This window comes from Mycteria americana, chromosome 7, assembly GCF_035582795.1.
Source record: "Mycteria americana isolate JAX WOST 10 ecotype Jacksonville Zoo and Gardens chromosome 7, USCA_MyAme_1.0, whole genome shotgun sequence".
Taxonomy (NCBI): domain Eukaryota; kingdom Metazoa; phylum Chordata; class Aves; order Ciconiiformes; family Ciconiidae; genus Mycteria; species Mycteria americana.
In genome coordinates this window covers 56,053,820-56,066,915 of record NC_134371.1, presented here as the reverse complement: position 1 = coordinate 56,066,915, position 13,096 = coordinate 56,053,820, and the positions used below count along the sequence as shown (strand labels likewise).

At 39.4% G+C, this 13,096-nt stretch overlaps 1 protein-coding gene across 2 annotated transcripts in view; it reads right to left on the bottom strand.

Annotated features, from left to right (window-relative positions):
- Positions 1–5,401: 5,401 nt before the first annotated feature.
- ADGRL4 (adhesion G protein-coupled receptor L4) overlaps positions 5,402–13,096 on the bottom strand; it is a 76,158-nt gene continuing 68,463 nt past the window's right edge. For both annotated transcript variants that reach the window (XM_075508510.1, XM_075508511.1), the window contains 3 exons: positions 9,119–9,210; positions 7,376–7,544; positions 5,402–6,838 (listed from right to left, as the gene is read on the bottom strand). In XM_075508510.1, the coding sequence (XP_075364625.1) occupies positions 6,776–6,838; positions 7,376–7,544; positions 9,119–9,210 (324 nt within the window). In that variant the 3' untranslated portion in view covers positions 5,402–6,775. The remainder of the gene's footprint in view (positions 6,839–7,375; positions 7,545–9,118; positions 9,211–13,096) is intronic.

Genomic DNA, 13,096 nt, shown 5'->3' with positions numbered 1-13,096 from the left:
GCGACGCAACCACTTCCCTGGGCAGCCTGTTCCAATGCTTGACAACCCTCTCGGTGAAGAAAAATTTCCTAATATCCAGTCTAAACCTCCCCTGGCAAAAGAAAGTGTTGCATACAAATAATTCGTTAAAAAAGGTACCATATAGGATATCATTGGGAGTTGCTTTAAGATTCAGTTGATTTTTTTTCCAGTTTTGTTTAGCTTCAGGGGAGACATTCTTGCAAACTGTAGCCATTTGGTGCTTCTCTCATTTTCCCAATAATCCATAGATCTGGTTGTGTTTTTTTCCCCCTCCTCTAAATGCCACCATCTCCTCTTCCCCATCAGTATTCCTCTTTTCTTTTGTCAAGTTCAATTATTCAGACAGGGAAGCATGTGATTCTCTAGATGATAGTTCTCAAATATCCATTTTGTCCCAGAATTCATTATTTCATTTTTCCCCCCCGTCTTTGAAAACTTTACATATTTGGGTTAGGAGACATTCATGCCTTTGTCTGTTACCCACCAAGCATCACCATTTTTACCCTTGTATCCCCATTCTCTCTCTTTCTGCGCCCTGTGGCAGCACTGAGATCCCTTACTCCCTCCAGTCAAATGTTGCACTCCAGCTTCCTCAGTGCTGTGGTTAGACTGGGGGCTGGAAGGCAACTGCAGGTAGGTTGCAGGTGCTGGGTACCTGCAGGTGGAGGGGAGGGTCTCTGGATAGGTAGTACCAGTACCCATCCTCATTGGTACCTGCCAGAGGAGGGTGGGTACATGGCTCTGCCCCATCCATTTAGAGAGGGACTGTATGCACCACTGCTTCTGAGAACAAGGAGTCAAGCCTCAAAGCCTTTAGGAGTTATATTATAGGCATTAAGTCCCAATCGTAACAACGACAAACCAGAGCCGAGCATAAGAAGGAAGGTTATCCTTCACTAGGATGTGCACTATAATTTCAGTGAGGACATACTTTGCTTTTCTCTGCTTCCAGGCGACCCACCTGCTGAAGAGGTGCACAAGCTGCCTCTCCCTTAGCTGCCATCTATACTAAATGGGTTACAGCTGCTACTAATTTCATTTAGGGCCTAACCCCTTGATGACAGAAGCCATGACTTGTGCACAGGAGTTTGATGAGTCCTAGCTGGGTATTTGCACGTGGTATTTCTGCAGCTTTCTTATAGAGCAAGGAACATATTTTCAGCTTAAGAAGTGTGACCTGATCTTTCATCACTAACATAAATGAGCTGATACTAACATGGTTAAGGTGGGCATTTGTAAGTGTGTCAACAGGAGGGAAAAACCCCACATACGTTAAGGGAGACAGGGATGAAATCAACAATGGCCCAGGAGTGGCAAGAAAAGCAACTTTCAGTTCACCTCAAAAGAAACTCCCGAAAAGGCTCATAACATCAGTAAATGAAAAACAGCTAAATGAATTTCACTACTGATAATGAGCAGGAAACCCAGTGCCTGGGATCATGAGTTTATGCAAAACTATTATTGCTGCAAATTGGCATCCTAAGACCCTGATCATGCAACAGTTGCACATATGCTTAACTTGATGCACATGAGCAGTCTCATTAACGCCAAAGACTTAGTCGTGCATAAAACTGAGCAAATGCATGAGTGTTTGTAAGACTGGGATTTAAACACAAGGGATAGAAAACAAATTTACTGTATCATCAACAATTATTTCTGAAACCCATCAGAAGCCAAGGTGGTGCCAGAAGTCTGTTTAGCGTAGAAACATTCAAAGAGAGAGAGGAGTGGGATTTTGAAGATCACTGCCTTTAACTCAATCCATTAGGCCCACTAATGGTGGGCCAAACACAGGAGGAAAACATCCCTGCCCAGATTAAAATATAACTCATTATGGATATTGGAGACATAGTATTTCCCATCATATTTTACAAGAAACTGGATTGCTTCTTAAAAACACAGATTTCAAACTTGGTTATTGTAAAGAAGAACTAGTTATAATCAACTTGGATTTGACGAAGTTATTCAGCAGTGCCTCACAAAAGTCTTACAAAATTACTTTAAATGGTGTTAGGTTTATGTGGATTCAGAGCTGACTGCAGCATTTATATAAATAGTTACAATAAATACAAAGGCTTATGTTGGAGGGAGGTGCCTATTGTGCCGCAGTGAAGACTGATAGCTAGTCTTAGAGCTAGTTTTAATTAGAATATTTGGCAATGCTTCAGAAAACAGAAGAGCTCCCTTATGTTATGAAACCTGATGAAAATATGCTATTTCCTTGGGAATCCAAAAGAGTAAATACAATAAAATTTGAGTACTTACCAGCAAGACAAGAAAAAAAAGAGCTGTAAAACAATGTCTGTGGAAGTAAAGCTTCTGCCAAATTTAAAGGGATAGCTCTGGAAAAGGAATTCTGGGAAAAGTGCAACCCTACATTGGGAAGATGTAAAAATAGAGCCTCTGCAGAAAGATAAGGTCTTGTTATCATAAATACAATCAGTCAAAAGTCATGTTTATGTTTCATGATAATTTCTGTATGCTTTTTAAGCTTTTGTTTTGTTCCAGTTTGAAAAAAATTAGTACATTCTCAGCAGTCAGTTTTACCACTACTTTTTGTTGTATGGGTTTTTTTTTTTTAATACTTTCTGTTCTTTTCACCCAGTAGAATTGCTGCTGTCAATTTTGCAGTGTAACAGTAAAGTTGATGGAATTATGGTACTTTCCGTTCGTCACATCTTGCAGCTTGTTTCAAAGCAGCAGTTCCAGGACCTGCAGGTAACATGCGTGGCCGTGTATCTGACTCCTGGCAAAGTCTGGATATTGCAAGGGCTCTTGGTTCTCCGTGGGGTTTGTTTGGGAGGGTCGTCATGGAGATACAGAGCCTGAAAAAGGCAGTAGGGTGTTTGTCTATACGGACTGGCTGCCCACAGCGATGGCCGGGAGAGCTGAGCTGGCAGGGAGCCAGGCGACTTGTGAAAATGCTTTAGCACATTTGCACTTGACATTTTGGTTGTGGTTAAATGGAGTATGGGTGCATTGATGACCAGCTGTTTTCAAGTATGCATCCATCTTAAAGGCTTAATTTTGTATAAAAATAGCTTTGGGGGATGACTTTGGTGAGGTAGCATCTTCAATTCTATAATCTCCCAGCACAGTAATGCTGCACGTCCTGAATGTATGAGAACAAAGTGAAAAGAGTAACATGGGCTGGAGCAGGTTGTTGGCTAGGAGCCCTCCTCCCACTAGCTCTTTTCCCAAAGGAAAGAAAGTTTTAACTTTCTTCCTGGGTTAAGTTTTGGCTTTTTAATCTCATCTATAAAGGTTTCAAAGAAGGAGGGAAGACTTCTGCTGTGACTAACTGGCATCTGGCAAGAGTGTGATTCTGAACTGGGCTTTAAGGGACTATCATGACAAAGGTATAAAAAGTGGTATTATTGGTGAGAAAAGTGATGCTGGAGGTGTAGCAGCTGGAGGAATCGGCTCTGCTAATATTTGTTCCTTCTGCCTAACGTCACCATGTGCAACATTGCTTTATATGGGTTCCTTCTGCCTAACGTCACCATGTGCAACATTGCTTTATATGGCTGGTCAATAGGATGACTGAGTTCGAGATTCCTGGCTGCGGGGCACCATGTTCTGAGTTGAAGGAGTGTGACAACTGGAGAGTGGAGGAGAGTCTGAAATAAATGTGAACAGTATCTATGGTGTTTTCAATGCCTACCTGCTTCATTCCAGTAGGTAAAGAGCACAGACAATCTGTTCATCAGCACAGCTCTGGCAGACTGAACCTCCCAAAGCCTGTGATGATAATTAACTCTTAAATGTTGCGCTTTCTTTGAAATATACTTCCAATTCTTTGAAGAAATAATTATTTCAGAATAAACCAGTCTTTTTTAATCCAGACCTTATTTATTATATTCTGAAGCACACCTTGAAATGCAACACTGAACACAAATTCCTCTTTGATTGGTTTAATGGAAACAATTTCTCTCTTCAGCAAGCACTTGCTTTCAGAGAGAAACCTTAACATTTTACTTTTTATCTGTCTTGTCAATCATTGATTTATTTTTTTTTCCTGCTGGCCCCACCTGGAGATGTCATATACCTCTCAAAAGCATGTAATCTGAAAAGATGCCAAAGTTTTTATTTTTCAGACCAGTCAACTAGTTACCAGTTGATCTGACAAATATGTCACACAAATTTATTTGTGGAGAAACAGTTTGTTCAGCTGATGCATGGCACTTGAGTGCAAGTTTGCTTAACAAAATTGTAACTAATGCCCAACTGTTATTTTTCTGATTTGATACTTCATATCATAGACTCATAGAACAATTCAGGCTGGAAGGGACCTCAGAGGGTCATCTCATCCTCCTTCCTGCTCAAAGCAGCATCAGGTATGAGATCAGGTTGCTGGGGGCTTTATCCAGGTTTAAAAACCTCCAAAGATTTTAACACAACCGCACAACCTCTCTGGGCAACTGTTTCCAATGCTTGACTATCCTCAAGGTGAAAAGGTTTTTTCTTCATAACTTGCTGAAACCTTTCTTTTCTCAGTTTATGTCCATTGTCTTTCCTCCTCTCTCTCTGCTGTGTTGGGGCTCATGTTACTAAGGGCTGTGACAAATAAACCCTCTTCTTTCTCATCAGGATTTCTGCATGCATTAGGGAGGACAATTACAATATCCTTCAGGCTCTAAGGCAATGAATCTAAACAAAACTTTTCTGCTCCTGTATGTGCTGTATTAAAAGATGAAAACTCATCCTTGCATGCAAGGAAAACAGAGTTTCAATGAAAATCTGACCCAGAGACTGGAGAGCACAGTTTTCCTATAAAAGATGTTCTTTCATTAAAAAGACTATTGTAACCTAAACACTTTATGATATATTTTCTTTCCAAGGAACTTTTTCAATCTGACTGAGCATGCTGAAGTCATTATATAGTTACTAGAGATGCTTCTTTGTCCAGGCAGACTTACTATAGGTTACATTTCTGCAGGAGATTAAAAACGATGTATTAGTAGATATCCTTCTAAAAATACTCTTTTAAATAATATGTATCTTCATCTTCCCAAGCCTGGAAGCACATGTACAACAGCAAAGGAAAACAGCAAATAATTCAGGGCAAATAATATATAACCATGAGAACTTTTACCACTGTATTTATTTAAATGAAGGGAAACATGTCAAAATGTGAAAGTTAAGAACTTCAGTTTATTCACATATTTTACATTCAAAGGACCAACAGAAATAATTTTTTTTCAGAAAAAAAGATTCCTCTTGTGGTTTCCAAAATTTTGAGAGACATGGAATATACTTAATGAAGCATGTCAGTGCAGTGCATACAATGAAAGCCTTGTGTATATGGAAAAAAGATAAAAACCAAACAAATTTGACCATTACCAAAAAAAAAGTTTCCTTTAATATAAATAAAATTCAGAGTAGTGCTTTATTTTAACAGACAACACAACAGTGGGATTTATTAACAACTACATATTTACAGTGCCTCACTGGTAAAAATACTGGGCTTCATCTGAGATCCTAGACACTTCCTGAGAAGGCAACGTGGACTAAAGATTGCTCAGCACTTCACATAAGTTAGGTGCTGAAAGGGTGAAATTAAAGCATACTTTTAAAATAAGTAAGATGGCAAAGGCGGAACTGCTGATGCATCGCGTTTATGCCCTGATCCAGCAAAACTTGCACCTCAACTACTGCCTTTGATTTCAGTAGATCTATGTACGCTCCTAAGGTTAAACACAGGATAAGTGTTTCAAAACCAGGAGCCTCAGAGGAAGACAACTGCTTGACTCAAAGATGCTATGAGTAGAGAAAACTGCTGTAATTACAATTTTATGTGGGATGGAGGCACGTGACCTTGAATTTAAATCTGTATTCTTCTGCATGGGTGATTTCTACCACTTTACTTTTAATTTGATCCTACAAGGTCTGGATTCCAAATATCTCTATCAAGTGACAAACTTGTGAAAGCATCTTCTTCCCACAGCCTCCAAAATCATAGTGCCAGTTTAGCAGATCTCAGTCTTTTTGGCAATTAAATAAAACAAGAACCAGATCTTTTTCAAAGTATTCACAAAATAATCTTCCACTTATAAAATGGCTGTCCCACCATTCTTGTATCAGATCTGACCTCAGCTCTTTAGATCTAAACAGTTCTTTAAAAGTTATAAAAATAAAGAATTGATTAATATACAAATATATATTTCAGAGTGATAAGAGAATAATATTAAACAAATTCCTTTTTTAATCTACTTTAAATTAAAAGAAATGTTTTCAAAAGTCTGTGCTGAAGCAGATCTTTATCTATTGACTCTTTAATGGAACCCATTCCCTGCAGATGGCCACATACAACTTAATGTAAGAAGCTCATTACTACAAAAAGACAGTGAACATGTTTCCACTAGCAAAGCAATTCATAAAATCTGCTGTGCCAGTTGGTTTTTGGTATCTTGCTTTCAAGGACTGCAGATATTTCTAATATTAGAAACAAAACCTAAATCACGAAAAGTCTTGAGCTTCTTTAGCAATTTGCTTCTTTCCCTGGTCTTCATTAATATTTGTTTTGCAGTAATCCACTTTGTTTTGTATACTGTTTGTATACAGCATAATATAAACGCTCTGCATGAATGCACATGTATGTACAAAACCGGTCAGTAATTCAGTTAAGAGATATGCCTGCTCACTGGGTCATTTCATACTTTCACAATACCATATTTTTCTGTAATATCCGTAACAACCTCATCTAGGTTGCTCCCTTCTTCCACTGAGATGCTCACGCATGTTTTCCTTCCATTTATCTCAAGCAGCCGAAACAGCAAGGAACGTTTTTGAACAACCTATAATACTCTTCCTGAATCTGAAATAAAAATATTGAATTCAAATATGAAACAGATTTATTACTAGGTCTATATGTCTTCTAACTCATTTTGTACTGCTCCTGTCACTGGATGTTTTAAGGTGGGGCTGCTTTTGCCTTTAGAACAGGATACTGAAGAAAGTGTCATCTCAGGCTAGTGTGGGTAGCGTGACTCCTGCTGCTAACTGCAAAGACTGGAAGTGAGTTTTATTGCACCCACTGTGTTATTTCATCAGGTTAACGGCACTATAACCAGTTTTACAATTAAAAAACCCCCATTTTTCCATGTTTCATACATTGTTTTTAAACCTGGGAGAAAATATGTGAGAAGGTAAGAACTGGGCAGAGGTTCTGTCTCCACTGAAAGCAATAGCAAAATTTCCCCTCTTCCCTCCTCTCCCCCATCAGTGGCACAAGGATTTCCTCCCTCGCTCTGATAAAACGTTTGCACTACGACTCCACTTCGGGGCTGGGCACCTGCCTCTGTAGGTACGTGTGACCACCTGAGTCACTTCCCACAAGGAATGGGACACTTACCTTCCTAGACAACACGCAAAGAAATATGAAGATGAACATCCCCTGGAATGCATTGAAGATTGTAAAAAGATACGCAGTAACCACAGATCCCTGTACGACATGGAGGACCCCGAAGATCCAGGTAGCCCCAAGGAGGAACAGGAGAGCGAGAGCACCTCGGGCACAGGATCTAGACAGGAGGAAACATTGTGAACAACATGTGGGTACATGCTATTTTCCTCCCTTCACCACTTTGCGTGGTGAACGCTGCCTAGGCAATTTTTTCGCAGCTGCAGAGGCCCGAGAAGTGCAAATTCATGGGGTGCTCTTTAGGGTGTGCTGTAGCACTGTGCTACGAATAGGCTCACATAATCACTGCAGAAGAGCAAAGGAGTAAAACTGGAGGGCCTTAAAACACTGGCTTCTTTAATCTTCAGATATGTTTTCTCTGGTGTACTGCAGCACCATATGATTTGATTTAAATCTACTGTTAGTGTAATTCCCCAAGGAAAAACATATGTCTGTTATGAAGCATTCCCCCACTTTTTCTCCTCCCCCTTATCCTCCTCAAAAAATAACCCAGAAAAATGTACAGTATGCTCTTAGGTCAGTACATGTGCATGACATCAAAGGGTTCCCAGGCTGCCTCTCAGGTTCACTGCAGAAGATGGTGCCAGTTGTAAACCAAGACTTTCTTTCTTTCATTCTTTCTCTTTTAAAAGAATTATTTTTGTTTTTAGAACACAAATACTCTCAAATAGCTCCTGGGTCAGTATATCGATGCTTTAAAATTATAGGAACTGATTGGCTATGATTTTTTTTTCCAACATACTGTAGAGCCCTGCTCACAGACTTGAGAAATTACAGCATGTTGTCTTGGAAATGAAGCCACTGATTACTTTCTTATTCATTCTCAGCCCAGTCATTGCAGGACTTCCTTTGAACAACAGACATTTTTAGCACTGTTCCTCTGAAAATGAATAATTTTCAACTTCATTAAAACCAGCTCACCACATGAAGCTACAAAGGGTGAGGAATAAGAGAAAGTAATCAATCAAACAATTGCTAAATCCTAACTATAAATCTAGTGCAATGCATTGAAACTGCAGGAGTGTTCCTAAGCAACACAAACAGTAAGTTGTTTTCAATGTTCCCTGTAGTACACTTCAGCTTTTCCTGCACAAACGGTTTTCAAGGTCCCTATAAATCAGTTTTAAAGAGAGTGAGTTGATGGAAAAATCATAGCAGCATGCAAAGTAAAAATCCTGGAGAGAATCCCCCCCGCCCCCAACGCCACAGAAGCACAATGTCCTACTGTAGACCTTTTACAAATCACATGAATGGCTTGATTCTCTTATCACTGTATTATTTGTTACTGCAAGGCAAATATTTTGGTCCCAATTCAGGCATAAGTTTTGAAATCTGGTTTGGCTTGCATAGAGGCTGTGGAAAGTACTTAAGAAAAAAGGACAATGACTTCTTTAACCTTGCCATCAGGCTTTACCCTGTGGTTGATATGAGCCACTCATTGTATTCCTTGTACACCTCTCACACAACCCCAGTGTTACTGTACAAGGTATTGCTCAGTGGGAATAAAGTTTGCAAAATCTACATCCAAATCTATGTGAGGGGATAACAGAAAAAAAATCTTTATTTTTCTACAAATCTTCCAGAAGATGAAATTGTTATTTTGAATACTCACTATCATCTCTGGCTGTATTTAAACTTACAGAAGGTAGAATTGGTATTAAATGGCAAACTTACCTTATATTTTCATAACAACTAACTTCTGGCTTTAACATTGCAGTGTGTCGAAATACTTTATAAATAATCACTCCGAAAGCCAACAAATTAACCTGGGGGGAGTGAAGAAAGGAACTTTTAGTTCAAACCAGGATGCTTTTGAATTTCAATAACTGTTACACATTTAAATGAAACAAACCAGATAAAGTTTCTGTGTATATGAAACCTACAGAATCCAGTGCCGGGAGGGGAAAAAACCCCACGCTTTTCTGATCCACTTCTATTAAAAAAATATGAGCCCTGTAATAAACATTGATCAAACTGGGCTGTAACTCTACCTTATCTCTATGGTATCACTACCGACAGTCTGCAAATGTTTATTGATTTTATTGGTAAATCTCTTTGATTTCCTGCTGAGATTTTTTTTTCTCTAAGTAGAGATGTTTAAGAAGAGAAGAAGAGAAAAAGAAAAGAAAAGGAAAAGGAAAAGGAAAAGGAAAAGAAAAGAAAAGAAAAGAAAAGAAAAGAAAAGAAAAGAAAAGAAAAGAAAAGAAAAGAAAAGGGAAATGGAGAAAACAAAAAAAAAGCTCCCCCCTCCCCCCCCCCCCCCCCCGATTTTCTATTGTACTGTAGCACGTAGATCTTGACAAAATGTATGTCTTTTGTTGCTCAATAACATTAATAGCATCATATGTTCTGAGACCTTTGGGGTATGAAAACTTTCAAGTGGCACAAAAAAACTTTGAGGTTTACACAAAGAATTTTTAAAAAACTAACTTTGGTTGAAAGGCTCCTTGCTGCGTATTCTCTCTTATATTTTATGTTTGTTTCATAGGTGAATAATTTCAGTATGGTTTTTTTTCCTGCCTTCTTTTTAACAGCATCTCTTTATTTGAGTTTGAAACAGAAAAAAGCAACTAAAAGAAGCAGTTTTGCAAATGATGCTCAATTATGGTTCTGAACCTCTGTTTGCTTGGCTAGGCTTCACTGATCTTTCATTTAAATTTACACTGCATTCCTTTAACAATGTGGATGGGTTTGCTTTCTTGCTTTTTAAAAAAATTCTTATTTTGCTTTGCAGCATTTAACATCAGAATCTATTAAAAGTGTTAGTAAATGAACAAAATTTTAGCTGGATGTCATCCAGATATTATTTGTAGATCTTTGGTTGTAATCCCTTGGTTAGTTCCTGTGGGCTTCCAGCTGGAGAATAGAATTAATGTATTCCCCAACTTGTTTCTCCAGAAAGACTGTGTGGTTTTCCTCCCTCCTTCTTTTTCTTTAAAAAAAATTTCTCAAAAATGAAAACAAAAGGCTGCTGTAGGAGCACAGCATCACTTTAAAAAGAACCGCTTTCGTTTGTTAACACTTGTTATGTATGTCCTTAGAACATTTTTGTTGTGTCAAGGGGGGAGTATCTGATATTAAATGCAGGCTCTGCTTTAATTAGCTGCATGCTCATACTTTAATACAGCATAATGTATTTACAATTTGATAAGACAGGAGATAGAGCTGATTAGCAGTTTAGGGAATTAATCCTTCACTGAATACCTTGTACTTGCGCTGATCGTGAGAGCTATTCTGAAGCTCCTTATATTTAAAATTGTAATCTATAATATCTCCTAAACCAGCAATTTTTCAAAGTTAATTATAAGTCAGTCAGCAGTTGTGGGTAATTATATGCAGACTTACTTTTTATCTTATATTTGTTGGTGAATAATATATCAGCTAACTTAGTGTACACACTGTAATCTGCATAACCCACCTAATGTACTTATTAATCTGGAAAAGGTAGGGTGAAATGTGATCAAAGTACCACAAGCGCGGAGAATACACACCGCTACTTCTTCCGAAACTGTTATCAAGATCGCAAGCACAAACCACGCAACCAATCTTCCTCTCTGCTGGCCCGTCACCAAGATCACTAATGTCAATGAAAGCCTTCCTGTTGCCATTAATAGGCTCTGTAAGGAGCTCTACGGGCCAAGCCCCCTTATCCTTCGGCCACATTAACCATAAGATACACATAAGAACATAATCCACATAAGAACTGGAGAGGTTTTGCTGAGCAAGGATGGGGCGGGCAACGGGCAGATGTGGGGCCTCGTGGCAGCGGACTCCATTTCTCTTTGTCCCAGCGGGGCTCCTTTACACAAATACTATTTACACTGTCCGTTGCACAGGATAATAGGATTTGGCCCTCTGCATTAAAGTAATGCCCATTAACTATGATCTTTCCATTCATCAATCCATTCTAATGGGAATAATCTGTACGTATCGGGGGAACGGGAGAGGTTAACGCCGGCTTCTCGGAGTCAGCTGCCAGAACACAATTATTGTACAATACGTCTCAGGTAGCCTCGCAGGAGGTAGTGTTACAGGGTAATGAGGGTGAGCTTAACTTCTGAAATACCCAGTCATTTCCAAGATTTATTAAAGGCTTAAGTTGGTTTTTGCCCCATTTTGAATCACTCCATTAATAAAAAATATCTATAGCAAAGTGCATAGACTGCCTTTACACAACGTTCAGTGCCTCAAAACAGTAGCTTTTAGGCAACTTAGTGGGTTTTTTTGGTTTTTTGGTTTTTTTTTTTTTTTTCTTTTCAACCTAACTTAAGGGGCCTCTGGAACTGCATTTTGTCCTTTGGGGGACAAAATAAGTAACACAAAAGTAGTTGTAACTGTCCTGTGACACAGAAATGCAGCAAAAATTGAGGGAAAACAATAACATGAACTCATGGGTAAATCCAGGAGAAAAAACTAGCTAATGTTAATAAAGTGTCAAGTGTGGCCTTTGAAGAAAACTGGTAATCCAACAGGTATCCTAAACTTAACATATTCTGCTTCAGCCTGATACTCTGCTTGTTCTTTGCTATGAACATACCCGCGGCCTCAGCTATTTATGGGAAATGTAAAGTAAAAAGTTCACATTGGATGGTTGGACTGAGTAGGACTAAAGGGGAAATGGCCTTTATATAACTGATATCCCCATAGAGCCATAACATATTTCAACAAATGGGATGGGAAGTCAAATCACCCAAAATGCCTGGCCAAAGATACAACCACTTAAGACATTAGAATTTGTATCCAAAACCGCGCTTCAAAAGAGCAGAAATGGAGGTAGTGGGCTGTAAAAGTAATCCAAAATACAGATAGGCACAAGGAATCCTGGATCCCCAAATCTTCCATCTGGGACAAACTGAGGGACTTCTGGACGAGAGACACTGAAACATCTAAAAAGGCTTCGGCTGCTACTTATAGCCAAATACTGTGTTTTATACTTACTTTGGTTGTAATCGTGTGTTTTCACTTTTGTAATTAAAGCACAATCTTCAGATCTTGTTGAATAAACCTTCGATGACGTTATAATTAAGGCTGCCTTAAGGTGACAGGCAAGGTGAATGAGAATGAAATGGCAAACATGAGGCACGCTGTCTCCGGAGAGGCAGCAAGCTGGAGCAGAGCACGATGTGCAGGCAGCTGTGAAACCGAGCTCAGGACAGGCTTTGCGCAGGGCTGGAAAGGGCCAGCCTGGGGACTGCCGCCGCCACGCGCCGGCGTCGGGGAGAAGTTACCTGTATAACGAGCAGAGCTACTCTGCAGCTTTGGGCAAACCCAAAGCGTGAAATGTTGTGGCATGGCCACAGTTTTATCAAGTGAATAACGACGTTACAGTGTGACATGGTAAGTTCTTGTGCCTTTCCTTTCAGTGTTATTACATGGCTGAGCAGTCGGAGAAACTGCCGCGTGTCCTGAGAGGGGCTTCTCGGCAAGCCTAATAGGCTAAAGGGGAATTGCATTGATTCCAAGCCCAGAACTGAATTCTTTTTTTTTTTTTTTTATTTAACAAACCACCCCAAACTGCTCTTGGGCAAACAGTGCACTCAGTCCTTACTATTTCACAAAGGAAACCTCTGATTTTCTCCCTGCAAGCCCAACTCTGTGAGGTGCTGAGCATCCTCAGCCCTCCCTCCCCCTGAGATCCAGTGGGATTCAGGT